This window comes from Zalophus californianus, chromosome 9, assembly GCF_009762305.2.
Source record: "Zalophus californianus isolate mZalCal1 chromosome 9, mZalCal1.pri.v2, whole genome shotgun sequence".
NCBI lineage: Eukaryota > Metazoa > Chordata > Mammalia > Carnivora > Otariidae > Zalophus > Zalophus californianus.
Window position 1 is genome coordinate 124,515,212 of NC_045603.1, and position 27,812 is coordinate 124,543,023.

The 27,812-nt window shown below is 36.5% G+C and overlaps 1 protein-coding gene across 15 annotated transcripts in view; it reads left to right on the top strand.

The window, feature by feature from the left end:
* The window catches only part of TRDMT1 (tRNA aspartic acid methyltransferase 1), a 56,369-nt gene extending 43,163 nt beyond the window's left edge, over window positions 1–13,206 (top strand). For 13 of the 15 annotated variants that reach the window (XM_027595225.2, XM_027595228.2, XM_027595217.2 and 10 more), the window contains 5 exons: window positions 1,321–1,404; window positions 2,753–3,096; window positions 5,138–5,195; window positions 6,248–6,377; window positions 11,936–13,206. In XM_027595225.2, coding sequence (XP_027451026.1) covers window positions 1,321–1,404; window positions 2,753–3,096; window positions 5,138–5,195; window positions 6,248–6,377; window positions 11,936–12,036 — 717 coding nt within the window. In that variant the 3' untranslated portion in view covers window positions 12,037–13,206. The remainder of the gene's footprint in view (window positions 1–1,320; window positions 1,405–2,752; window positions 3,097–5,137; window positions 5,196–6,247; window positions 6,378–11,935) is intronic. The other 2 variants (XM_027595215.2, XM_027595216.2) reach the window with 2 other exon arrangements.
* Window positions 13,207–27,812: the final 14,606 nt, after the last annotated feature.

Genomic DNA, 27,812 nt, shown 5'->3' on the forward strand with positions numbered 1-27,812 from the left:
GGGGGGAGGGCAGGCAGAGGGAGAAGCAGGCTCCCCAGTGAGCAGGGAGCCTGACATGGGGCTGGGACCCTGGGATCATGACCTGAGTCGAAGGCAGATGCTTAACCGACTATGCCACCCAGGGGTCCTGAGAATATAAATTTCTTTTCACAGAAAATAAAGGATAATGTGTTTTGAAAATCTGTGACTTTTGGTATTTCCAAATCAGGTGTTCTGTAGTTTGGTAATGCTTCAAAATCATCCAAAATAGAAAACAAAATGAACATATGATAGTTTTCTAATTAGTTGTTTTGGGACATACCATTAAAAATGCAAACACTATGAAATCCTGCCATTTGCAATGACGTGGATGGAGCTAGAGGGTATAATGCTAAGCAAAATAGGTCATCCAGAGAAAGACAAAAGTCATGATTTTACTCATATGTGGAGTTTAAGAAACAAAACAGATGAGCAAAGGAGAAAAAAGAGAGACAAATCAAGAACTATAGAGAACAAACTGATGGTTACAGGGGGTATGGTGGGGGATGGGTTAAACAGGGAATGGGGCTTAAGGAGTGCCCTGGTGACGAGCACTGGGTATTGTATGTAAGTGACAAATAACTAAATTCTACGCCTGAAACTAACATAACACTGTGTGTTAACTCTACTGGAATTAAAATAAAATAAGATAAAATGCAAACATTGCTTCTATTTCATGAATATGAAATTGAAGTAAGTGGTTATGATATTTGGTAGATCTTTTATATTACAAGTATCACTATCTATTTTTTCTTTTATCATTGTGTTTGTTAGCCTCTTATTATCTTTAGCCTATTATACAGTTATTTACCCTGAAATTAAAAGAAAACCTGTTTCAAAAATTAGATGTGCATGTACTATGGAAATTGGCATTATGTCTGATCTCATTAAGTTTATTTCATATTTATTGCCTCCTAACTTTTAAAATTTAGTGCATCCTCCTTTTTTAATAAAGTGAGGCAATAAATAGCCAATAGGTATATTTGAATTTTATTTTTTATGATTATTATTAATAATGAATGTGAGAATGTCTATATAACTTCTTATCTGGGAAATAGAAAATGAAAGTGACTCAAAGACATATGACTCATCAGATTCAATCGCTGTTCATTCAAATAAAAGTACAAAGCACCAATTTAAAAGGTTTAAGAATTTGCTACAAAAAAGTCTTCCACATATCAATAACAGAATTTTTTTTGTCAGAAACTAAATGCATACCTGTATGAGTTTTTTGTTAGGTGCAACAGTTGATATAGAGCTCTTTAATTTCCTATATTAACTAACTGCTCTGCTTTACTCCAGCTTGGCATTCCAAATTCAAGGCTCCGGTATTTCCTTATTGCAAAGCTTCAGTCAGAACCATTACCTTTTCAAGTCCCTGGTCAGGTATTATTGTTGTTGTTATTATTATTATTATTATTATTATATTTTAAGTATATCTCAGTCTGCTAATTTATTTCAAGAACTACTTTGTGGAAGCTTATATGTTTCCTCCTGAGCCTACTATATAGACCATGACCTAGGTCTATTTCCTAGGGCTTTTTCCTCTCCTGTTGCTGTTTTTATTGTTTTAAACAAGACAAAACTTTTCTTTCATTATTAGAAAAAAATATAAGTTAAAAGTTAAAAAAAACTAACATCAGTGCTGTTACCTTCTTTCTCCCTCTCATTTCCCTTTTGACCATTGACTATTTTGTATCTGTCATTTTCCCCCAGTAGAAGCCATTGATTATTTTTGATAAAATTCAGTTATACTATCTTAAAAATTGCTTAACAGTATTTTAACACATTGGTTGCATTTTCTTTGAAGTCAGTGCTGTTTAGCCTTAATGGATTAAAATGTAGTGATTAGTACAAACTAGAATAAAATGCTCAATTGCTGTAGATAGGATCTCTAATTAAACAAGCAACTGTACATCTTTCTGTCAAAATTGCTGTGGAAAACAGAGTTTCAGTGATTCAGTGAAGCTCTCCTTAATAGTCACAGGTAAAAACTCAAAAGTCTAATGGGGGTCAGTCGTGTCATTTGGATCCCCTGCCATACAATACCAATACATCTCCCCTTCCATGGTGGTCAATTCCAAAAATAATATATAAACTATATTAACAAAGACATCAGCATTAAAAATTCCTGGAACTATTTTTCTTTTACATCATAGGGCATTCATTATGCATGATTACATGTTTTGCAGGAAAAAGGTTTTCCTACGGGACTCATGAGTAGAAATACCTTTCAGGGGAAAAAATGCTTTCCCTTTTTTAATTACTAGTTTTCCTTTAGATCATGGGTATGTTCCAGTTTTTCCTTTTTTATGAAGGGGTATAGCAAACTTTGACTGAATACACATTTTCTGGAAATGTTAATGTTACTTTCTTTTCTTTCTTTTTTTTAAATGCTGTGCTTTTTAGTCCCATGACTTATTCTTTCCATAACTAATGTTGCTTTCTAAACTTCTTTTTTAAATATAATACTGTATCTATATTCCGCATACTTCCTATACAGCAATCAGTAACTCCATGAAATAAATCAGTTGTAGCCTGATGACACTATAGCTATGTGATGAAGACCTTGCAATAACTTGTATACATACACGTAAATCACAATTCCTCTGTCTTTTAATGACAACTCTCTAAGCCTAAAGACATTTTTTGCATAATGTTGACTAGACATTATTAATTTGTCATTTATTTTTAATAAAGCTTTGAACAGGTGTGTATTTTCACTTAATGCCAGGTACTGATGGAGTTTCCCAAAATTGAATCTGAACATCCAGAAAGAAATACAATAGTTACAGAAAATAAAATTGAAAGAAAGAAAATTGAACCTAGTATTTGCTTTGATAAGAGCAGACAACGTTCTGGAAAAGAGGCCATTCTATTTAAGCTTGAAACTGTAGAAGAAATTGACCGGAAACATCACCAGGACAGTGATCTCTCTGTGCAGATGCTAAAAGATTTTCTTGAAGATGATATTGACGTGAATCAGTATTTTTTACCGCCAAAGTCGTTGCTGCGATACGCTCTTTTGTTAGACATTGTTAAGCCCACTTGCCGAAGGTCCACATGCTTTACCAAAGGGTAGGTTTTAAAAAGCTCTTAGAATGGGATATTCAAAATAGCCAGGTTTTTATGACTATTGTTTCTTTCAGTTCTTCTCAAAACAAGGAGGATTTTACAAAGTGTTTCTGCTAGAATGATTTCTTTTTCTTTCTTTTCTTTTTTTTTTTTTTTTTTTTGCCCTTAATTGCCTGCTTTCGTGTTCAATAGAATGCACAAGTGAAAATTCCTTCTGGCAGAACATTATGTGCACAACCCACAAAAGTGCTCGTAAAACACAATGCCGTTTGTTTGGTGACCTTCATAAGAGCTTAATTACCCGTGGTGGAAACATGGTTTCTGTAGATACTGAATTGCTACTTTTTAACACCTTTCTTTTCATGGCACATCAGACCTCAAAAATTTATGTCCACTCTCATGATCAATGTATAAGAAGAAATTAAATTTTAATATCAAGAAATAAAGTTAAATCATCTGGCGGCTGTTAAAGCATATTTAAATTTTATTCAGTTTTTTAAATAAGTAATATATTTTTATGGTTCAAAATTCAAAGGTACAAAGACTGTGAGCCTCCTTTCCCTGTCTGTCTCTTGCTCATCCAATTTTCCTGCCCACATGCAACCAGAGATTTCAATTTACTGTCTAATCTTCCGAAGGTATTATGTGTGAGGGTGTATTTAAATATACATGTATATTTTACCCCCCTTTTTAAGTAAATGGTAATATACTGTATCTGTTATTATGTACTTTTTTCATTTTACAATATAAATTGGATATTATTACATATAAGTACATAAAGAACTTTTCCATTCTCATGGTATATCATAATGTCTTTTATTGGTTACTTTTGGGTTATTTTTGAATGTTAATATGTTTTTCATCAATTTTTTTTAAACCTATAAAGTAGGGGAAAATTAGACCTTTCCAGAAAATTTTGTAGAAGATCCCTATCTCTGCTTTGTTAATGCCACTCAACCTCATTTGATGAGTAACTGTATGATTTGAAACTTCAGGCTTTCTCTTTTCACCCACTAGTTTTCACGCATGCTGTGTCCCGACGCAACCATACCAGATTTATTCTGATTTTGCATCTTCTGCCCTTGTACTTCCAGGGCAACTGGTTTATTGCTTTCCATTGCCTTAAAAGACTTTACTCAACTGTTGTCTGTTTCCAAGTCTGATAAGACAAGACTTATCAGTTTGGTAATAAAAAACAACCTTGAAATTCTTTTGTAATTATAAAGATGGTATAAAGGAAGCCTTACTAGAAAAGTCTATTTTAGTGTAGATAATATAAACAGGCACACACACACACATATGAGAAAACAGATTTACAAAAGTATTTTTCCCTGGTGTGTCTTTATATTTTAAATTGATCTTTTTGGGAAAAGAAATTATGATAATATGTGGAACAGCTAGCTTGGCAGTGATCTTAGGGGAAGAAATACTACTAATACCTTGTATTTCTGTAGCTTTTTATACTTTTAATACAGTTTTTTATACAATGGTCTCTTTGTTGTATGAAGAGGAGTGAAAACACTGCATCACGGTAGGAGGCAGACGCACGTTCAGCGGGCCCGTGTTTGTCACAGTACTGGAGAGTGGGCTTTTCATTTTCAGTTCATGAGGAGAATTGATGGTTCAGTCATTATAAAAAATAGTAGCAATTTATTTTCACCTGAATAACATTTGGTTTAATGTAGCAGGGATGCCAAAATTGAATAGCATTTGGATATAAAGTCTTAAGAAGTGCATGCTTTCTAGTGATGAACATCAAGAAACTGACAATTAATACAAAGAAATGATAATTAATAATGCATGATCAAAGTGGGTTTTACACAATTCAAAACACTATGCCAAGTTTAGTGTCTGAGAAGTTTAAATAGAATGATCTTATGTCTTTCACCCAGTAATTTTTCACTTACAGAGCATATTTATGTGTTTCAGACTATTATAGAAGGATGTAACTATGTAGATTGATTAATTCGTTCAAGAAATATTTAAGGAATTTCACATTAACAAAAACATTAGATGCTGCCTAATACACATGTTAATCTTTCAGTTATGGAAGCTATATAGAAGGGACGGGATCTGTGTTACAGACGACAGAGGATGTGCAGGTACTGTATATGCTTTAGAACTAAAATATTTGAAAATTATTTTAAATAAACCTATTTAATACTTAAAATTCGAGAATATTAAAATAATTTTACATGTTTAATTGGGAGTGGATATACATATTACTCATATATGTAATATATATAATAATTCTTTACTATAGAATAAACCTTTTTGTTTCTTGTTGCTGGATGAGTTTATGTACAAAGAATATTTTCTGTTTCACTTTCTCTTTTCTTATTCTCACCTTTGGTATTCTTTTTATTCCATAAGGAGTAAATTGAAATGCAGCATACAATAGTTAATGTTCTCTAAAATTATGCACAAATCTCTTACTATTCCTTTGGGATCACACACTGTAAAACTGCCTTTTAGGGAAAGAAATCTACACCTTAGCAAGGCTCTTTATTAATAATACTTCAATTGTAAACTCTTCATGGCACCGTAGTTGAAAAGAAGCTTGATATACTGCAAAAATATTCTATACTTTTGAATAATTTCGAAGTGAAATCATGTTACCTCCTTTTATACTGAATTAAACTCTTACCATTAGTAAAATTTACCCATGGTAAAAATCCTATTAGAGGGAAATGGATTTGAGAATTTATATTTACCAAATGTATTTTATCATTTTAAGAAAATAATTTGATGAAATTGATCACAAACAGTAAACATTTTCACGATCTACTTGTTCGCATTGTGAAGTTGATTTCATTGGTTGTTCAGGTTTCTTTTTCATATCTTTCACTGCACTTCTTTTATGTCATATTGCCATTGCTTATTTTTTGTGATTTAATTGAGGGATCAAAGCTTCCTGATTTGTTCAACATCAAGCTTCTCATTTTCAGACATTTCATTTTCAAAGTTTATATTGCCATTGATCAACCTATTATAGAGTTCATTGCAAGAGACATTCTACCCTGTGCATTTTGCTACCGGGTATCATAGCACACTCTACGTTCGTCCTTTGTAAAGTGTCTCACAAGAGACGATCTTATCTTAACAAATCTACTTGCACGCTACTTTATCAGTTATCTTGGCTGTTTTCTTACAGATTGAGGATATCTACAAATCCCTTACCAATTTGTCACAAGAAGAAAAGATAACAAAATTGTTAATGCTTAAACTTCGATATTTCACTCCTAAAGAAATAGCAAATCTCCTTGGATTTCCTTCAGATTTCGGTATGTGGAATACACGCAGACCCCAGCTTTCGTTTATTAAAGGTCCTAGAGTTCAATAGGGACTCATACTCATGTATTTTTTGAATAAACCCTTGACCAGAAAGATGGATGTAAGAAAACTTCTTCCTTTCCTGATCATGCCATTTTTGACATTTTCCTTCCTCCTCTTTCTGTTTTTGTTCATAACCTAAGTCCATTCCCTTCAGCCTCAATGCTCTCTCCCTTCACTCCAGTAATGGTCCTGAGTGGTTTTCAGGGAAGGAGAGCCAAACCCACAATTTGTCACCTCTCCCCACAGATGGATATTAATAGCATGTCTGTCTCCAGCTTTATTTTCTTGATTCCATAAGTCCTGTTCTAAAAATCCCACACTAGATCTTATGAAAGAATGCCAGAATTGTCCTTTTTATGAGGAAATTACAAGGTAGTTGAGGAATTAATTTATTTTTTTGGTGGTGAGTGTATTTGTATTTATTTTCTTCTAAGACACATACTTATCAGTATGTGTCATACTTCCTATAAGTGGAGAAAAGAGAAGGTGGGGAGGTGGTCTAGGAAAGTTTTCCTAATGGAAAGAGAGGGTGACTCAGAGCACAGATGCCAGAATGGACAAAAGATTATGGAGTCTGAGGCAGGGAATCTCAAGAACTAAAATGAAGATACAGTTGCAGATGGAGAAAGACTCAGTCCTAACTCCTTTGCAGTGGGGGAAATCTAGGGATTGTTGCCATTAAGAGATTGGACACATGGCCCTTGCCTTGTAGAGCACCCTGTCCCATCCCTGATCTCTCCTTCCTGGCGCCTGTGCTCTCCGTGATCCTGATGTCATCAGTTTCGTAGGCTGGGGTAGGTGTGTGGCCAGTACCTGGCTGGTGGTGACTGGGGAAAGACAGACCTCCCTAACGTGCTTCCAGGACTATGCAAACAGGAAATGTATTTTTGATAACTTGGGGGTTTGAATGCAGAAAAGCCAAATTTTTCTAAATCCAATATTGTTGTAATATTAATACAGTACTATTTTTGAAGCAGATAATGGGTTAAATAGATCATGTTTTAAATTCTAAATAATGGATTTACAGATGAGGTTTTGGCACACATCCTTTTGTACACTGGGAGTAAACTGACTATAATTTGACTGTCCTCTTGGTATTTGGTTCTCTGAGTGTAGTCACAGCAACCAGGTTTATTTTGTAACTCTCTGCCTTTTTCTTGGTGATCTCATTCAGTCACAAATATCCTGGGGAGTGTTATTTAAGAAAAACACAAACTTCCCTTGTCTTACTCTATGTCACAAAATGAGTGAGAACATCATAAAACAAATAAAGAGCTGAGAATTGGACTCAGGAATTTAATTCCCAGTCTGCCTTTTTGCTTACTATTTTTTTTTCCTCTTTTAGGATGAGCAATCAAAGGTACTTTCCATAGCACTAGAGAAGAGATTTACTGTCTAATAACTAATTCCTACATTTTGAGTGTGTATTTCTTCAAGCAGTGGTAGTCACTGCAGAAATACTGACACTTAGCATGGACCCCAGAGTCAGACTGAGTGAGTTTGAATCCTAGCAGCACCTTAACCCCTCTGCTTTAGTTTACACCTCTGTAGAATGGGGGTAATCACAACACCAACTTCACAGGGTCGTTGTGACCATTAGGTGAGTTAACATATATAAAATGTTTACAACGCTGTCACACAATATAAAATTTAAATGTCAGCTTTTATTTTTATTTTTTGAAAGATTTACTTGTTTATTTATTTGAGAGAGAGTGAGAGAGAGAGCGATAGGGAGAGAGAGAGAGAGAGAGAGAGAGCGCATGTGAGTACGGGTAGGGGGGAGGGGTAGAGGCAGAGGGAGAAGCAGACTCCACGCAGAGCAGGGAGCCTGATGCAGGGCTCAATCCCAGGACCCTGAGATAATGACCTGAGCCAAAGGCAGACGCTTAACTGGCTAAGCCACCCAGGTGCCCCAGCTTTTATTTTTAAATGACGAACATTTATTTGCTTTTATAGCCTTTACTTCATAAGTAGTTTTTTTCATCATTTAAAAATTTTACATAGGTAAATTAGGATTTTTCACAGCTCTCTGAAAAATATATGTATAATACATACAAGAAAGGGTTTTTAATTGCTTAGCCTTCTTTTAAAATATGTGATATATTTGTATAATCAGACTTGACTGATGTCACCACTGAGCAGCACTGTGACAGAACTGTCCTTCTTATGGGCATTATTGACTCTGAATCTGGAATGGGCATTGTTTGAGCTGCATGTCCACTGTCAATGATGGATTTGCATCGATCCTTTCATACATTTTGTGCTGGTTCTTTTTGTGGCTAGTGGCATGCATTCGTGAGATAGCAGGCTTTGGAAGAGGCCACTAAGCTACACTTACAGAATGAAAGCTGCTATCTTGACCTTGTTAATGCTACCTTTCTTTGTTTTTGAAGATTATTATGATTTTTAATGTACCTAAGTTTTTAAAAAGTCACCTTTTAATTTAAAAAGTTATATCTGTACATAAAATACACAAGCACCCACACATATATATAATTTTTACAAATCTGACTTGTTTGCTTTCAAACCTTTCTTACCCTGAGATGTAATCGCAATATTACAAAAGGTCATCCCGGAATATTCTAAAAGTCTGTGATCTATTTGTATCTCTTTCTAATTTGAATGAAATAATTTTTTAGATGACTAATGTGCTTGCAAGACATAGTATCTTTATAATAGCAATTTTATGATCTTGCTCAATTGCAAATATAATTTTATTATGTAATCACTAATTTTATTGCAGTAAGTATAATGTCAAGTGTTGATGAAGCAACTTTATCATAATCAACTCTTCCTTCTGGTCCTCACAAAATATATAATTTGCTTTTCTTAATACTTTTTAATTATTTCCTTCATTTTATTATATAAATTTTCCTTTAATTGCTATGTCAAGGATACTGAATATGAAAATTGTAACTAACATTATAGTATATACTTCATGGACAGTCTTTTATGTTGCTATTTGCAAGGCTTTGTCCTAGCAAATTTTGTATCTGTGGGCCATTTTGTTTTGAAAAACAGTATAGCAAATGGAAGTCCAATATGAAAAAGCACATTTGTGGAAATGGAATATAAAAAACAACTGTGAGAAACTTGTATCCAAAATATGTAAAGAATTCTCACAACTCAACAATAAAAAGAAAAATAGTTCAATTAAAAATGGGCAAAAGATTTGAATAGATATTTTCCAAAGAAGATAGACAAATGGCCAATAAGCACATGAAAAGATGTCTTCGTCATTAGTTATTAGGGAAATGTAAATCAAAACCACAAGAAGCTACCACTTTACAAAAAGACAAACAATAACAGTGTTGACGAAGATGTGGAGAAATCAGATCCCTTAGACATTGCTGGTCGAGTATAAAATGGTGCAGCTACTTTGGAGAACAGTTTTGCAGTTCCTCAAATGTTAGATGTGGAGTTACTGTATGAATCAGCATTTTCACCCCCAGGAATATATCCAAGAGAGCTGAAAACGTCCACACAAAAATGTATATGTAATGCTTATAACAACGTCATTCATAATCAAAAAGTAGAAACAACTCAGTTTTATCAGCAGATAAATGGATAAATAAAATGTGGTATATCCATGCAAAACAATACTATTTAGTTATAAAGAGGAGGGAGTATTGGTATATCAAGTTGCTTTGCTTCTTAGATTCCACATATAAGTGAATTTGTCCTTTTTTCTCTGACTTACTTCACATAGTATAAATGCCCTCAGGGTCCATCTGTATTGTTGCAAATGGCAAGATTTCATTCTTTTTTATGACTGAATAGTATTCCAGTGTGTGTGTGTGTGTGTGTGTGTGTGTGTGTGTGTGTGTGTGTGTAGATTGTTTTCATATCTTGGCTATTGTAAATAATGCAATGAACATGGGGTGCATGTATCTTTTCAAATTAGTGTTTTCATTTTTACCTCATAAATACCCAGAAGTGAAATTACTGGATCATATCATAGTTCTATTTTTAATTTGTTGGGAAACCATACTGTTTTCCATAGTGGCTGCACCAATGTATAGTCCCTCAATATATTTTGCATATTAACTCCTAATTAGATATATGATTTGTAAATATTCTCTCCCATTCAGTAGATTGCATTTTCATTTTGTTGATGGTTTTCTTTGCTTTGTTGTGCAAAAGCTTTTTAGTTTGATGTAGTCCCACTTGTTTATTTTTACTTTTTTTTTGCCTTTGGTTTTGGAGTCAGATCCAAAAAATTGTTGCCAAGACTGATGTCAAGGAGCTTACTTTACTGCCTGTGTTTTCTTTTAGGAGTTGATGGCTTCAGGTCTTACATTCTAGTCTTTAATCCATTTTGAGTTAATATTTGTGTATCAGAGCAGAACTTCCAGCTTTGTTCTTTCACAAGATTGCTTTGGCTATTTAGGTCCTTTGTGATTCCGTATGAATTCTAGGATTGTGTATTCCACTTCTGTCAAAAATGCCATTGGAATGTTGATAGGTATTGCCTTGAATATGTAGACTGCTTTGGATAGTGGACATTTTACTAACAATTCTTCCAACCCATGAGCACAGACTGTCTTTCCATTTGTGTCTTCTTTCATTTCTTTTATCAGTGCCTTACAATTTTTAGTGTACAGATCTTTTACCTCCTTGATTAAATTTATTCCTAGGTATTTTATTCTTTTTGATGGAGTTGTAAATGGGATTGTTTTCTTAATTTCTCTTTCTGATAGTTTGTTGTCAGTGTCTAGAAACCCAACAGATCTTTATATATTAATTTTGTATCCTGAAACTTCACTGAATTCATTTATTAGTTCTGACAGGTTTTTTTTTGGTGGAGTCTTTGGGGGGTTTATATATATATAATATCATGTCATCAGCAAATTGTGACAGTTTTGCTTTTTCCTTTCCACTTTGGATTCCTGTGATCTCTTTCTTTGCCTAATTGCTCTGGGTAAGACTTCCAATACTATGTTGAATAAAAGTGGCAAGAGTGGGCATCCTTGTCTTGTTACTGATCTTAGAGGAAAATTTTTAGCTTTTTATTTTTGAGTATGTTGTTAGATGTGGGCCAGCTTTCTTTTTGAGGTAATAAAAATGTTCTGGAGTTGAATAGTGGAGATGCATGCAAAACTCTGACTGTTCTAAAAACCACTGAATTGTACATTTTAAAAGGGTGAACTTTATCTCCATAAAGCTGTTAAGTAAAGGAAAACAACTGTGAAATAATGGTAGCCACTACTTTTCCTAAAATGCTTTAAAATACAGATTTCAATGAGTTTCATGGATGTTATGGGTGCACTTATGTGTACACTGAGCATAATATGTTATGTGATATGATAATATCACATTGTGTAGACAATATAATCTTATATTTTTGGCTTCAAATTCTCATTTGTTAATTGAATTTCATGGAGATCTTAGGGACTTATTTATGTGAATGACCACTCTGTTCTTACTAAAGGTTACATCATCCTTTTATCTCTGGAAGTTAATATTTTAAATGATTGTATTGTAAATTATTATCTCTCTTTTCTAGGATTTCCTGAGAAGATAACAGTGAAACAGCGTTATCGTCTACTTGGAAATAGTCTCAATGTGCATATAGTAGCTAAACTAATCAAAATCCTATATGAATAATTTAAAATGACTCTGAAAGATGGGCACATTATTTCTTCATATCCAGATGGTAATTCTGAAATTCTATTTTGCATTGATTTTGATGAAATTCAACCCAACTACCTTTATCTCTTTAAAAAGAAATTTGGATTTATCATAAAAATGACAGTTTTTTTCCTGAATTTATATTGCTATATTTTATAAAGCAGAAATTATTATTATGCTTTAGGAGAATATATTTTCATATGAAGTTGCTAAATGTACACATAAAATATTCTTTTTAATATTATGGTATCGACAAATTTAGGAACATTGGAGTTTGTCTACATGAGTATCTTATGAAGTGTCATGACAGGCATAGTATAGTGAACCTGAGATATTATGTTTTTGTATGTTAATTAAACAAATTGCTTTATGAATCCTATCATTTTTTTGGTAGATGATTAATTCCTCATTCTAAAATGATGATTCTAATTCTGGCCTGTTTCAAACATTGAATGTTTTACTTAATTCCAATCCTTTAAACATTTCTTAATTGCATCTAAACAAATGCATATAATATTTTAAAACAAATTGTCATCATTCAGCATTTATACAACAGTCTGAAGAAAATGTCAGAAAAATAATCCTAATTTCTTGATTACCTCTCCATTGGAAGCTACAGAAGATGTAGGTACACATTATCTGATTATCTTTAATTCTATCTCCATCTGAGCTGTGAAACTTCACTGTCCCTTCTTCATTTGTAAATAACTTTCCTTCAGTTTGCTATCATCAGAGCTTGCTTTTGTCTTCCTTGTGCACTTCTTGTAACTTAAATTTTCCATCACCTTCTAAGGATGTAGCATGACATTCAGATTTTAGGGAGGAATATCTGCCCTCTGACCCCAATTCATATGACTGTTCTGTGACTTAGCTTTTTAAACTTTCGCTTTCTCTCTCAGTAGAGTTCTTGGAATTAGGGTTTCTAATCAGACTCTTGTATCATAAATCCTGTGATTTTGATTTCAGTTATAAAAGCAAGTGACAAAAAGAAGAAAATTGAGAAGAAATAAGACCAGAAATTGTATCACAAAATAAAAATGATATTTTTATTCTTAAAAGAATCATTTTGATGTGGAGAAATTGGAACCCTGTGCACTGCTGGTGGAAATACAAAATGGTGCAGCCACTGCAGAAAATAGATGATGATTCCTTAAGAAAAATTAAACATACAATTACCATATGATCCAGCAATTCCACTTCTGGGTATTTACCCAAAAGGATTGAAAGTAAGGACTTGCGGGGTGCCTGGGTGGCTCAGTCATTAAGCGTCTGCCTTCGGCTCAGGTCATGATCCCAGGGTCCTGGGACTGAGCCCTGCATCGGGCTCCCTGCTCAGCGGGAAGCCTGCTTCTCCTTCTCCCACTCCCCCTGCTTGTGTTCCTTCTCTTCGCTGTGTCTCTCTCTGTCAAATAAATAAATAAAATCTTAAAAAAAAAAAAAGAAAAAAAGAAAGGACTTGAACAGATATTTGTACAGTAATGTTCATATCAGCATTATTCACAATAGCCAAAAAGTGGAAACGATGGAAGTGTCCATCAATGGATGAATGGATAAACAAAATGTGGTGTATACATCCAGTGGAATATTATTCAACCATGAACAGAAAGAAATTCTGACACATGCAACAACATGGATGCCCCTTGAGGATATTATGATCAGTAAAATAAGCCAGACACAAGAGGACAAATTTTCTATAATTCCACTTATATGGGGTATGTGAAAGCATCAAGTTCATAGAGGCAGAAAGTAGACTAGGCATTACCAGGGCTTAGGGCACCTGGGTAATGGGAGTTCGTGTTTAATGGGTTTAATGAGTTTCTGTTTGGGGTGTTGAAAAAGTTGTGGGGATAGATGGTGATGGTTGCACAGCAGTGTAAATACTTAATGCCACTGAACTGTATACTTAGCAGTCCTTAAAATGACAAGTTTTATGTTATATACATTTTACCACAATTTAACAAAAAACAATCATTCCCACCACAGTTTTTTCAGAAAAACTCATAGATAAATATGGATATAGGGAAGCTGTAGGCCAATGCATATATGTATCAATTATCATATCTACATTTTGTGTATGATGTTTAAAGACAAACTTTATTACAAGTCTCATAAATTTTAGTATACAACAATCTGAAATTACTTTGGCACACTTTCACTAGGTTCTCTTCACTGCTGAAAGAATCTTACTAATAAAAAGGTTCAGAGTTTTACTATGATTAAGCTATAATTATAGTGTCCTATGCCCCATTGAGCAATGTTACACAAAATAAGTGCTGAGTCCAGTGCACCAACTACAAACCCAGGAAAGCTCTGTAGAGTGTTTTCTTCCTAACTAGAAGACAGAATTTTGCTTTGTGAATTTTTTTTAATTATTGAAATATATTCATAGGCATAATGATTCTTGCCCTTGAAAATAAAAAAGGAGCAAGCATAAAACTCACACCTTAATGAGGACATATTTAACAGGGTGATTTATTTCGTTTATATGTACATGGAAAATTAATCTTAAAAATGTTATTTTATTGAATGCCTATTCTATGTTATTGGTAATAAATATCCTAACATTTGTTCTAGAAATCCTATTTTCTGATGTTTGGACTTACTGTTAACTTATGCAGTATTTTGGAAACTAGAGCCTCTTCTGAAAAGAACTGTATGCAATGAAATCTTTGCCGTTTCTAAGAGTAAACTGATCTTTTATCCTCCTTTTTATATCATTCCTTTTGGTGCTCTTTCTAATTGCTTGCCAAATAATTTTAAGTTCTTACCCTGCCTCATACTTTTGGTAACTTTTTTTGGATCCAAAAATAACAAACAAGAGATAACCAGATGAATGAATACAAACAAGATGAATCATATTGGAAAATTTTTTTGAGAAGGAGATGGGTAGTCATCGTAGGAGAAAGATCTGGAGCTCGACAGTCTTACGACGCAGTAGAGCCAAGTGACCAGAGGGAGGGCGTGAATCACCCTGTAACTAAGGGATCAGTTGACCTTCAGAGCACCCTGCATGTTTCGTTTTGGCTCTTCAATCAGACCCACACCAGGGGCGGTGCCCATGAAAAGTGAGATAATACCTCTGACTACCAGCCCACTTGCTCCCCTTCTCAAGATTAGAGCCTTTTCAAGGGACAAAACCAGGAGTGGAAACTGAAAGTCAGGACTATGCAACACTTTTTAAAAATTGTGGGTAGAGGGTAGGATTCCTTAACAAAAATCCCAGTCTGTCCTCTGGTTCAATCTCAGTATGGTTCGGGTCAGAAGTTATTAAACTGGAGGCTTCTGAGGTTGGAGAAATGAAGCTAAGGACACATAAAACTGGTTAATTCCAGTGACAGCAGTGCAGAATGAAAAAGCAACTGCCGTGTCGGCCCAAACTCAAGCACATGCTGACAGATACATCCAAACTAAAGTGGCTCTGGGTGCCTTTTTTGGGGAAGGGAGGTAACTTTATAGTTTAAAATGAGAATTTAGGGGCACCTTGGTGGCTCAGATAGTTATGCATCTGCTTCGGCTCAGGTCATGATCTCTGGGTCTTGGGATTGAGCCCCAGGTCTGGCTCCCTGCTCAGTGGGGAGTCTGCTTCTATTTCTCCCCCTGCTCGTGCTCGCTCGCTCTCTCTGAAATGAATATATAAAATCTTAAAAAAAATAAAATCAGAATTTAGAATCAAGAGGTTCCCAAATAAACCAAGATAACATAATAAGGATCTAACTTTAAGCCCATTTAGACAAAGTAGTTAAAGCATGTTTTCCTCAGGTGGTTATTTTATTGAAAAGAAGGCTAACTTTTTATTATTTGGTCCACAACTTGGAACTATGACTATTTTAGGTCACAAGTTACAGACTGGTTTACAAATAGCTTTGGACTTTGAACTTGAGTGAGGGTCATACGGTCCTAGCAGTTTTCTCATAGCCTCTAGTTGAACTCATTATGTAATTTTTCAACACAGCCTTTGAACCTCCCTGTACTAGAACTCTTCCTTTCAACTTCTAATGTCAAAGTGTGCTGCATACAACTATCCTATCAATTTCCTGATATTCATTTATTTTTTTGATCTACATCCAATCCAGCCACTTCTTCCTCCATTCATCATACCAAGATATCTCGATATGCTTTTAATACTGCATTTAGGAATGCCCCTTTGCACATTTTATTAAAAGGCAGTAAGAATCCTAGATGTGTTCCTCAACTTTAATTTATATCAGCCAACCTGTCAGCACTATTTTTCCTCTCTTATCATTCCCTTACTTTGCTACTAAAATTTTAAAACTTCAGTTTTTTTTTTTTAATCTATTTTCCTAGCCTCTATGTCTGTTTCTCTCTTTAGGACTTCTAAGAATATTTTACACTAAGATACTCATGCTCTTCAAAATCTTTTGCAACCATGACTCAAACTATTTCACTATTTTTGTCTTGACTTGTGAGTTTATTCCTTTTAAAATTTATTTGTTCAATAAATATGAACATGCGCAGAGAACTTTTTTGGCTTCTGGTTCTGAAATACTCAAATTTGTTTTCTGAGTCTTATTTTCAGCTACATCCAACACCTACAGCTCTCCCTCAAGTACACTATACCTGATTCCTAAAGCTTTCAAAAACTTCTTTATCCTATAAATAGGAATCTAGATAGAAGTTTTCCCAAACTAGAAGATAGGAAGTTAATTTTCCCGTAGAACTCTTCACCATAGCTCTGGAATGTTCTCCTTTCTTTGCTTGTACATACCACAGTTCCATTGTTTACTTCAAGCATTTGCTCTATATTTTATTTTGTTTGCACCTTTATGTCTATTCATATCAGTGCAGATTTAAATTATAAGAGTGTAAGTAGGGAACATGTTTATTTAGCCAAGTTGGCTCTATAATCAGATGAGATCACCTGAAGAGTCTAAAGAGAGAGAGTGGAGAGCAGAGGTCTGGGGTGGAGCTCATCCATTACTGAAGATTCAGCCCTCAGTTCTCTTTACCCTTTACTCTCCAAGCCATTTTTCTAAGGTCTCACCCTTTCCTACAACTTCGTTTGCCCGGGATACCCAGATAATTCCAGATCCAATATTTTTCCAAAGCCCTATTCTAGAAGGTTTAGGCTGGGACATCTTTAACTTGAATATCTTCCTGTCACATCAAACTTAGCATATTTAAAAACAAGTAAATCATCCTCCACTTAAAAATCAGTCCCTCTTGGGGCACCTGGGTGGCTCCATCAGTTAAGCGTCCGACTCTTGGTTTTCGCTCAGGTCGTGATCTCAGGGTTGTAGAATTGAGCCCCGTGTCAGACTCCACACACTCAGCATGGAGTCCACTTGTCCCTCTCCCTCTGCTCCTCCCCCTGCTCTCTCTCTCTCAAATAAATAAATACAATCTTAAAAACTTACTTTTAAAAAATCAGTTCCACTCACGATTAACTTCAATACTTCTCTTCATGATACTGCTTCTCTCCCATTCTCCCAAGTTTAAACCCCGTCACTCAAGATCATTGTCACCTTCTTTCTCACTCTAATTCCATTTAAAAGCTTCTGTTAATAAAGTGGTTTTCCCTAGAAAGCCTTCCCTGAACAATGATTCATGTTAGGAAAACAGAAAATGTCACTTTGAAACCTCAAGACATACATGTCCATTTCCAACCAGATTTGTATGCTTGGCTGAACATACGGACATCGAACAAATTTCAGCCTTCTGAATTTAATCTAGCATGAGTATCATTTTTACTCAGATAGTTGTTATTCTACTCACTTAGCTATTTCCTTACACAGGTACAATTAAATGTCTCACACACACAAATGATTGAAGATACCTAATGGAATGTGATAGTCTTTGTGTAGTAGATTTAAGTTGAGTTTGCTGTTTGAAAAGCTAATGCTATGGATGATTAGACAATGAGCTTGATAGCTGATTTGAATTCGTTTTGAGTGAAAAACATCCCGTATTTTGGAGAATGTAAACTTCCAAGAGGGCAGGGATATTTAATTTTTTTTTCACTGCTACCTTTCCAAGGACTAAAACAGTACCTGGCCCATAATGAGCCCTTAGTAAATACTTGTTAGATGAGTGACTATAGTCTCCATACTGGATCAATATAGAAGCTGCCTAAAGGCCATAAATATCCTGTGGAATTTAAACAGTATCTTTAAGTCACTCTCCTGAGAACTATTTATGTTACTGTCACTTCCGAATAGCCAAATTTACTCAAGTTTAGAACACATGATTTAAAAAACAGTTCTAGGATAGGGCTTGATCTTTTGGCTGAGGAAGTTGTGCAGATAGAAATTGTTAAAAATATTGCATTCTGACCTCTTGCCTGGACATGAGGGCAGGCTCATTTCTCTTTGTTCCTTCTAAGTACAATTATCCATTCTGGGTAAGTATGATTATAAGATAATGCAAAAGACATCAAAAAGAGGACTCTGAAAGGTGGGAAGAGGAAAACACCTAGGTAATCCCAAGACTGGAAGGGGAACATGGTTGCAGAATGTCTTACAAGCTCCCACCCAACAGAAGAAGGTGACCCATGTTTGGTGTTTCCTGACTCCCAACCTCACAAGATAAGGGAGCCCAGCATGGCTCATTCCTATCCCAGATGGAACTGGAGTCCTGCTGACTGACACAAGATGAGTCTGATACCACCAGCAAGGGCAATATACAGGGCTCCCCCTTGACAAGTGTCTAGGGGAAGCACTCTTCTGCAAGGCCTGAGACTCCTCTCACTTGCTGAGAACGCTGGACAGCCAGAGAACAGAGGCAAGGGGATCCTACCACAAAAGGCCTGATCCAGGAAGCTGCTTCTTCACCATGGATAGGAGGTTCCTTACCCCAATCTATAGGTGCCAGGGGAAAACCAGTTCCCCCTAAAGTAGCACCATCAAGGACCATATGCAACCCCAGCAGTACCAGATAAACCAACCAGACCAAAACTGCCACTGGAATCACAAACCAAAAAGCAGGCCAGGGTCTGAATGCTAAACATAGAATGACTACTTGCTAAAATAAAAGATTAAAATAAGACCCAGAGCCTCCTAACATCCAGGATACAATCTAAAATTACTTGTCATACCGAGAACCAAGAAAACCACAACTTGAATGAGAAAAGATAGTCAACTGATGATGCCACCAAAATGAACCAGATACTGGAATTATCTGACAAGGATTTTAAAGCAGCCATCGTAAAAATGCCTCTGCAAATAATTACAAATTCTGTTGGAACAAAAATTAGAAAGCCTCAGCAAAGAAATAGGTAACAAAGTTTTAAAAAGTTAAAAAAATCACTGTGGTGTGTGCATTATATCCCAATTTTTAGAAAAATAAATAATGGTAATTAACTGAAAAATACAATAACCAAAATAAACTTAATGAATGCTACAGTGGAAATGACGGAAGATTAAATCAGTAACTTGAAAGTAAACCAATAGAGTTTATGCAATCTCAATAACAGAAGAAAGATTGGGGAAAAAATGAATGTCAGTGATCTGTGGGACAATAACAAGAGTGCCAATATTCATGTATTTGAAGTCCCAGAAGTAGAGGAGAAAAATAGAATAGAGCCGGGAGAATATGCAAAGAAATAACGGATGGAGGGCGCCTGGGTGGCTCAGTTGGTTGGACGACTGCCTTCGGCTCAGGTCATGATCCTGGAGTCCTGGGATCGAGTCCCGCATCGGGCTCCCTGCTCAGCGGGGAGTCTGCTTCTCCCTCTGACCCTCTTCCCTCTCGTGCTCTCTATCTCTCATTCTCTCTCTCTCAAATAAATAAAATCTTAATAGAAAAAAAATAATGGATGGAAACGTTTTACATTTAGCAAAAGATACAATCATGCAGGTTCAAAAAGCTGAGTGAACCACAAATAGGATATCCAAAAGATACATCATAATTAAATATGAAAATTAAAAACAAAGAAAAAGACATCAAAAGCAGCCAGAGAAAATGACACAATCTTAGAGGGGAGCACAATTTAAATGACAGCAGATTTTCATCAGAAACCACGGGGGCCAGAAAGGTATGGCACAACATTTTCAAGGGCTGAAAGAAAAGAACTGTTAATTGCAAATTCTGTACTACTCCAAACTATCCTGCAGGACTGAAGGAGAAATAGTGATATTTTCAAATGAAGCAAAACTGAAAGTGTGTGTTGCTAGCAAACCTACTCCAAAAGAATGCCTAATGGAAGTTCCTCAAACAGAAATGAAATGATAAAAGGCATCTTGGAGCATCAGAAAGGAAGAACAATGGAAAGAATAGAATTAGGGATGCATACAATAAACAGGGTCCTCGTGACTTTCATGAATCCCATTTGATGATTGAGACCAAAATTGTAATTTCATCTGATGCTCAAGACAATGATATTTAAAAGTAGGGAAGGTAAAGGGACCTAAATGGAAGTGCAACTTCTTTTCCTGTGAAGTGGTAAAATGCTGATACCAGGAGACTGTGATAAGTCATAAATGTATATTGTAATACCCAGAGCAACCACTGCAAAAACTATACAAAGAAATGCACTCAAAACTCTATAAATAAATCAAGTTGGAAGGCAAGAAAAGGGGAACAAGACGGAGGAGTGGAGGAAACAAGCAGAAAACAAACGACTAAATGGTACACACACAAGCTCTATCACATCAATAATTATCTTAAATATAATTGATGAAAATACACTAATTAAAATACAGATATTGGCAGAGTGGGTGAAAAACATTATTTAATTACATGCTATTTACAAGAAACTCACTTCAAATTAAATAATGCAGGTGGGTTGAAAGTAAACATGATGGGGGCGCCTGGGTGGCTCAGTTGTTAAAGCGTCTGCCTTCGGCTCAGGTCACGATCGCAGGGTCCTGGGATCGAGCCCTGCATCGGGCTCCCTGCTCAGCGGAAAGCCTGCTTCTCCCTCTCCTTCTCCAACTGCTTGTGTTCCCTCTCTCGCTCTGTGTCTCTCTGTCAAACAAATAAATAAAATCTTAAAAAAAAATGTAAACATGATGGTACAAACAAGAGCCACAAGGGAAATATACCATGATGATATAATTCAAAAGGACAAAAGGTTATAGAAATGAAAATATGAAACATAGAAAAACTGGAAGCATATTAAATGTCCTTCAGTGAGACAATAGTGAAATAAGTGATTAGGAAACCAATCAAAATGCTATGCAGTGATGCAGCCCCTTTGAAAAACAGTTTGGCAGTTCCTCAAAAACTTGAGTTACCATATGACCCAGCAATTCTACTCTTAGGTGTGTGCCCAAGAGAATTGAAAACATATATCCACACACAGACTTGTACATGAATGTTCACAGCAGCATTATTCATAATGGCCGAAAAGTGGAAAGGACTATTATGTTTACCAACTGACGAACAAGAAAACAAAGTGTATATATCTGTACACTGGATTCAGCCATAAAAAGGAATGAAGTCCTGACACATGCTAAAACATGGATGGACCTTGGAAACGATGCTAAGTGAGAGAAGCCAGACGCAAAAGAGCACAGATTACATAATTTCATTTTATATGAAATGTCCAGAATAGGCAAGGTTGATCAGTGATTTCCAGAGGAAGGGGAAAGAGGGGAATTGAGAGGTACAGAATTTCTTTTTGAGGTGATGGGAATGTTCTGGGATTAGTGGTGATGGTGGTAAGCTCTGAAAATACTAAAAAGCATTTAATTGTACACTTAAGTAGGATGAAATTTATGGTGTTATAAATTTGGTATATGAATAATATATGAGTATATAAACTTTATTGTATATAACAATATAATTATTGTCAAGGAGACTAGGTGGTGACATTGAATTAGGTTCATGTGAAAATAGAGAGGAGGAGACATAATTGTATACATGTATATCCTATGATTATAACTGAAATTATTCATCTGTAAGTAGATTGGAATAAAATAATAGATAAGGGTTACTTTAGAGTAATTCTAAGTTTTCTTGTTTATACTCTGCAAATTGAATATAGTACAGTTACATTTCTTTTATCATTAAAACATTCTTTCATTCAAAACTAATATTCTATTCCAAGTCTCTACCATGGAGTCTGATTATTTTAAACTATCTTCAAAGTCACTGCTTCCTTTGCATTCTGATGGCATGTAATACAGTCTCCTCCCCAGACGTTTTCCCCTCAAGACAGAGGCTGCATCTTACCCAGTTCTGTCTGCTCAGCACCTCTCTCAGAGGCTGACAAAAGGTGGGTACTTAATAAATAATTGTCCAGTTAATCTGACTTGAATATGAGCATGCTGAGTTTTGTAGCCGAATCATTATGGTCTTTGACGACTTGGGGAATTGTTGGAATAATTCTATCAGTCAACTTAAAGAAGAAAAACACATTAGGTTTTATGGGGAAAAGTATTTAATACCAGAATTGTGTGTAATGCCTACGGGATTGTTTATGCCTCCTATAAACATAGTCTAGGAGTTTTTGACGAAGCTTGATTTAGCAGGACTTCTGTAATAATATAGCCCGAGCTCCTATATAAAAAAAAATGCAAAGGGACAAAGGCTTCGGTTTTTACAGATCTTGGAATAAGGGCACTGAAAAAGAGCGAGAGCTGAGGTCATCTCATCCTTCTTCCTGCCCTGATGACAACACCTTCTATCTTCCCACAGATCTGTGTGGCACTTCAATTAACGGATCCCCTGGGAATGATGGTGCTTTGTAAGGCATCAGCCTTGTGAGAACACTCCTCCCATCATAAATCACATCAATGAAGCAAAGCCTCCCATTGCCAGATAAAGATGCTTCTGTGTGCTGCTCCTGTCTGTAGCTTCCCAATTAAAAATACAAGAGGCAGAGTTCTGTAGTGTGCCAAATATCCCTAAACTCTTCTCCCCTCCCCCCGCCCCTGCTCAGTGGGGACAGGCTCACCTCACTTGCTCTCTTCCTCTATCATACGCAAAATATTGTTACAGAAATGCATTTCTCCCTTTTCAAAAGATGCGGTCCACTACAAGTTGCTATTGTTTGCCACCTACACTTCTCAGCCCCTCACATTCAGTGTTAGTGCATTCTGGCGTTTTCCTTTGACTGTGGTATGAATCACCGTGTTCTGAATCGTGCACTTCATTGCCTTATTCAGGGAATTCCAGGAGTCTCCAGGTCGAAAACTTATTTTGTTTTTAGGTTACCTTGCAAAGGAGTGTCAGGAGGGTTTACCCATGGCACTCCCCAAAGATAACCTCAACTTCACTGCCTCACAGCTCCATAGAAATTAAGCTCAGATGAATCCGGTGGAAGTGCTGAAATCCTGGTATCAAGAGCTTTTGGAGGTAGAGAAGGCTGTGCTGTGTTTCCTCACTGGCTTGCGGAGCCATTAATTTCGGAGTCTAGCAATTTATGTTTCCTCTGGTATGTGCCCTATCCTGGACCAGTCCCTGTCCCACAATGACACAAGAGCCCCCAGTCCATATTTTATGTTTTCTAGAATCTGTGACATGAGTTTAACATGTAGATGGTACGTGTGTGTCTGCATGTGCCCTTAGCAACCCAGTGCTCCTTATCTGAAACCCTAGTCCTGTATTACAGTCCTTCCTCTGAATATGAACTTTCTGATTATATTCTCTCTGTTTATGTAGGGATTATCATACTTTAAAAAAAATCTGAAAAAAAAAAAAATCCCAGAAAAGTCCTCCAAACTCTCAATAATGTACAAATCTACCTTCTCAGGAAAATCTCTGCCAAACCTCAATTATTCAAATGGTAATGGTTAACTCATAATTCTTTTCCATTCTGCTCAAGGATAATTGCAATCATTGTTGTAATGAGCATGGAGAACAAATGCCTGGATTATGTTCCCTCAGTCAAGACCACACTGCATTCACAGAGATCAGTTCATCGCAGTAGTGGATGTGCTAATTTCCTAGGAGGTAATGCATTTCCGTAAAATGAGCAAATGAATGGTTTTAAACTTACACCAATTTCCGTAATTATTTTATGTAATCCTTCATGAAAAGTGAACAGACAATTGGAACGATATTGTATTGCCTCAAAATTTTGTCGGAAATCACAAAACTAGCATATGTAAATGTACCTTTTAAGCAATGTTATGTCCCTGAAAAAGAGAATGAGCTTAGTGTCATAAAGGTTATAAGAGATCATTATATTCACCAATGTTTCCATTAATGGCTAAAAACGCAGATTAATTCTAGAGTGTTCTCCTTTAAACTGATATGAAAATTAAAAGGGACCAAGGAAAGCCCCAAAGCCAGATTGGGGGAGCTTTAAAAAAGAGATGGGAGCTAGATACAGGGTGTGAGAATCTTGATGTTCTTCCTCCAAAACACCTCTGCTTTTCCACCCTCTCCTTACTCCCACACTGATCCAGTCCCTTCATCAGGTAAGTCCAGCTGGCCTACCAGAAATAGCCCACCAGGTTTATCTCACTCAAGATATAAGAGCAGGTCCAATCAAAATTCTTCAACCTGCCACTGAAGGCCCTCAATCAGTGCCCCCGATGTGACCCAACCACCTTTCTCCAGAATGACCCTCCTGGACTTACAGAGCCACTGTGTCTAAAGTCTACCCAGACTGGGTTGAGGACCTCTTTTTCAGTTTGGTACATGCTGTTTTCCTGATGGCACATTGGTCCCATGTTGTCATATCCATCTTTATGATGTGCTATTACAGCTCTTCACAAGTACGTATAACTTGATTGCAATCCACAGAATGTCATGGTCTTTACTTCTTTTGAATTTTCCTCAATGTTAAGGATGTCATAATATCTGCAATAAATGTTTATTAAGACTATAAAACAGTGGAATTTGGAGGAAGCTAGTGGGAATGAGAAATGAGCCTCAGTATATAAAGTAACAGTTATCAGATTTATACTAAATCTGATAGTGTTGAGGCACTCTCCAAGAATTTGGTGGGAAGATGGAAAACTAGGGCCTAAATAAAGTCTATATACTTAGTAATAAAATACCCAGCAAATTTTTCTCATCCAGGTCGAAAACTAGAGGCCTATTTTCTGAAGAAAGTGAACGTCCCCAGGGGAGAAATACCTTCAAAAATGAACATTTGGGGTTCCCCAGTGAAACTGCCAGGTTGCCCTTCTGTAACCCCATGATAAAACTTACTATGTTCATAACCATCCACGCACACAGAGCTTATCATCCAGTCTTTAATGTTTTCTTCTTAAATGTAAATGAACCCCTAAGGATCAATAGGTATTTGAGGAAAGCCACGAACATGGAATAGAAAGAACCAACAAGCAAATAGGAGAAAAAGAGCTTAGAGAAAGCAGAGACCATGCAGTAAACAGAAGAAAGCTTCAAAAAGCAACTCTAATATTTTTTGAATAACAGGGGATGTTACAACCATGAAATGAGAACAAGAAAACGTTTTGGAACTTAAAAATAGGAAAGTTTTTTAAATGAAAAACCTAAAAGATAAATACGAAGAACTTTTCATACGGTAGAACCAAAGAAGATAAGGAAGTAGAAAACAGAAAAGAAAGCTATGAAAAAATAGATCAATCTCAGAAAAATAGAGAAATGGAAATAGGGATGCAGACCGTGGCAACCATATGCCTCTCTTCCTGAGTGAAGATGCTCTCCCACCCTGGGGCAGGGAAGGAGGGTCTTTGTAAAATGCAGATTCAGATTCAGTGAGTTCGAGAATGAACCTGAGATTCTTACATTTCTGACAAACTCCCGCATGACGCCTGTGCTGGGTCTGTGGACCACACTTTGAGTAAGCAGCAAGGCTGTAGTTTGGGCCATCTCAGACCTTCCCTGCACCCATCATCGATGACTAAACCACTCGAGAGTGAGGCCGTGAGGCTGCAGTGGGTGGTCAGTGACCCTCAGATCTCTGGAGCCAAATCTGAACTCAGGGTTTTTTCCCCCAAACCTCATTCCCCTGATTAGTCTCTCTTATTCAATTATCACCACCTCTATCCTTCCATTTTCTCAAACAAGGAACCTGAACATCAACCCATCCCCCCTTTAACTGCCCAAATACTTTGGTAGATCCCATTTCCTGAATATTTCTCACCATTTCCTGTTTCCTGCTCTCTCTGCCACTGCCTTCACGGGGGAGAGGAAGGAGCGTCCCAGTTCACATCTCTTTCACTGTAGTCCAGCCTCCTTACCAACTCTGGGTCTGAGCTTGGGCTCTGCAGGAATGCTTGTCGGACACAAACATGACCATGTTAATCTCCTGCCTACAATACTCTCATAATTCTCTATTATTTAAAATAAAACCTAAGCTCATTACAATCACATTTCAAGGTCCTTCTGGATCTGACTTCTTGTCTATTTTAGAAATTTCATTTCCCACAAACACGCACTGCTTGGGCCATGTGGACTTCTTTTCTAACTGGAAAGCTTCACGTGCGCCATTTTCTCTGGAATTCCCAATCCCTCTACTTTGCCTGGAGAAGTATTCGTTCTGTAGGACGCTGCTGGTCTCCAGGGAAGCCATTGCTCCTCTGAGGCAGAGTTAATTCTATTCCTTATCAGTGTTTTCCTTTTTTTCTTTATTTTCTTTCTTCTCTTGTGTCCTTATCAGTGTTTTGACTACAGTGATCCCTTCTTAACCAGCAGTTTTCCTCATGTGAAATTCTGGTATATTGGGATTTCCTCCCATGTACATTTTTGATGGCCACAGGATTTTCATTTGTGCATTGTGCTGGTAATTATTAAGAAGGGTGAGGATTCAGGATTCAGACTAGAAAAAGGAGGTGAAGTGGATATGACACAGAAAGAGCAGAGGTTTTACAAAGACATCTTGGAGAAGTTAAAGGAAGAAGAAAGGAGAAGACAGTTCTGGTTCTTACAACTGCAGGCTGGTGGTTTTGTAAGGGGCAAAGGCCGGAGAGAAGGGAGCTGAGACTTCTCTGAGCTTTGCTGTGGAGCCGTGGGGAGAGGTAGGGAAGTGAGAGCATGAGGCAGGACTGGGAGCAGAAGTCATGAGTTGTTGATTAGCAGCTCACTGACACACAGATCTGGAGGGAGGGATACCACCCTGATTGCATATAGCTCACTCAAAGTCCCCAGTACATGTCTATGTTCTGGAATCCTCTTCCAAAAGAGGAGAGATGAGACCCCACTGATTTTCCTTGTACCCAAGATTTCAAAATCAACTGTGAATTCTTTTATCATTTCTTGCTTTAAGGAACCCAAACCCAAGTGGTGGGAGAGGAAGGAGAAGTATTATGATATTTATTCACATGGTAATAAGAGTTTCTATTTAGTGGGCACTTATGTGCCAGAGACCAAATGTGCTAAACATTGTATACACCTTCAGTGCTGTTATTATCTTTCTGCTGATGAAAAAATAGGGCCACAGGGTTAGGAAGTGATGGAGCTGGAGTTTGAACCCGGATGCATGAGCTTCAGACTCCATGTTCATAACCCTTCAACCATGTGGTGTCCCCTAGACATGACTTCGAAGGGAAAAATCTACAGTGTATTTCATTTGTATTCCTGCCATTTTGCAGCGTAAAGGGCTAATACGGAAAGGGCACACGCAGGATATTTGTGGAATGCATTCTGGATTAGGGAGGAAATGGGAGATTTGCTAGTCAATGAAAGACAGGGTTTCAGGTCAGTAGAAAGTTTACCTTGGGGGCGGGAAGATGGGTGATTATTCACCTTCAAAGTCTGAAGGTCATGGATTCTAAGACTTTTTAAATTTCTCTTTGCTGAAGAAATTCCAAATAAGGCAGATAAACAGAATTCATGATAATGCCATGGAAACAGCAATTGATTTTTATATTGCTTCCACCAAGTCATCATAAGCACACGGCCTGACTTGTCTATTG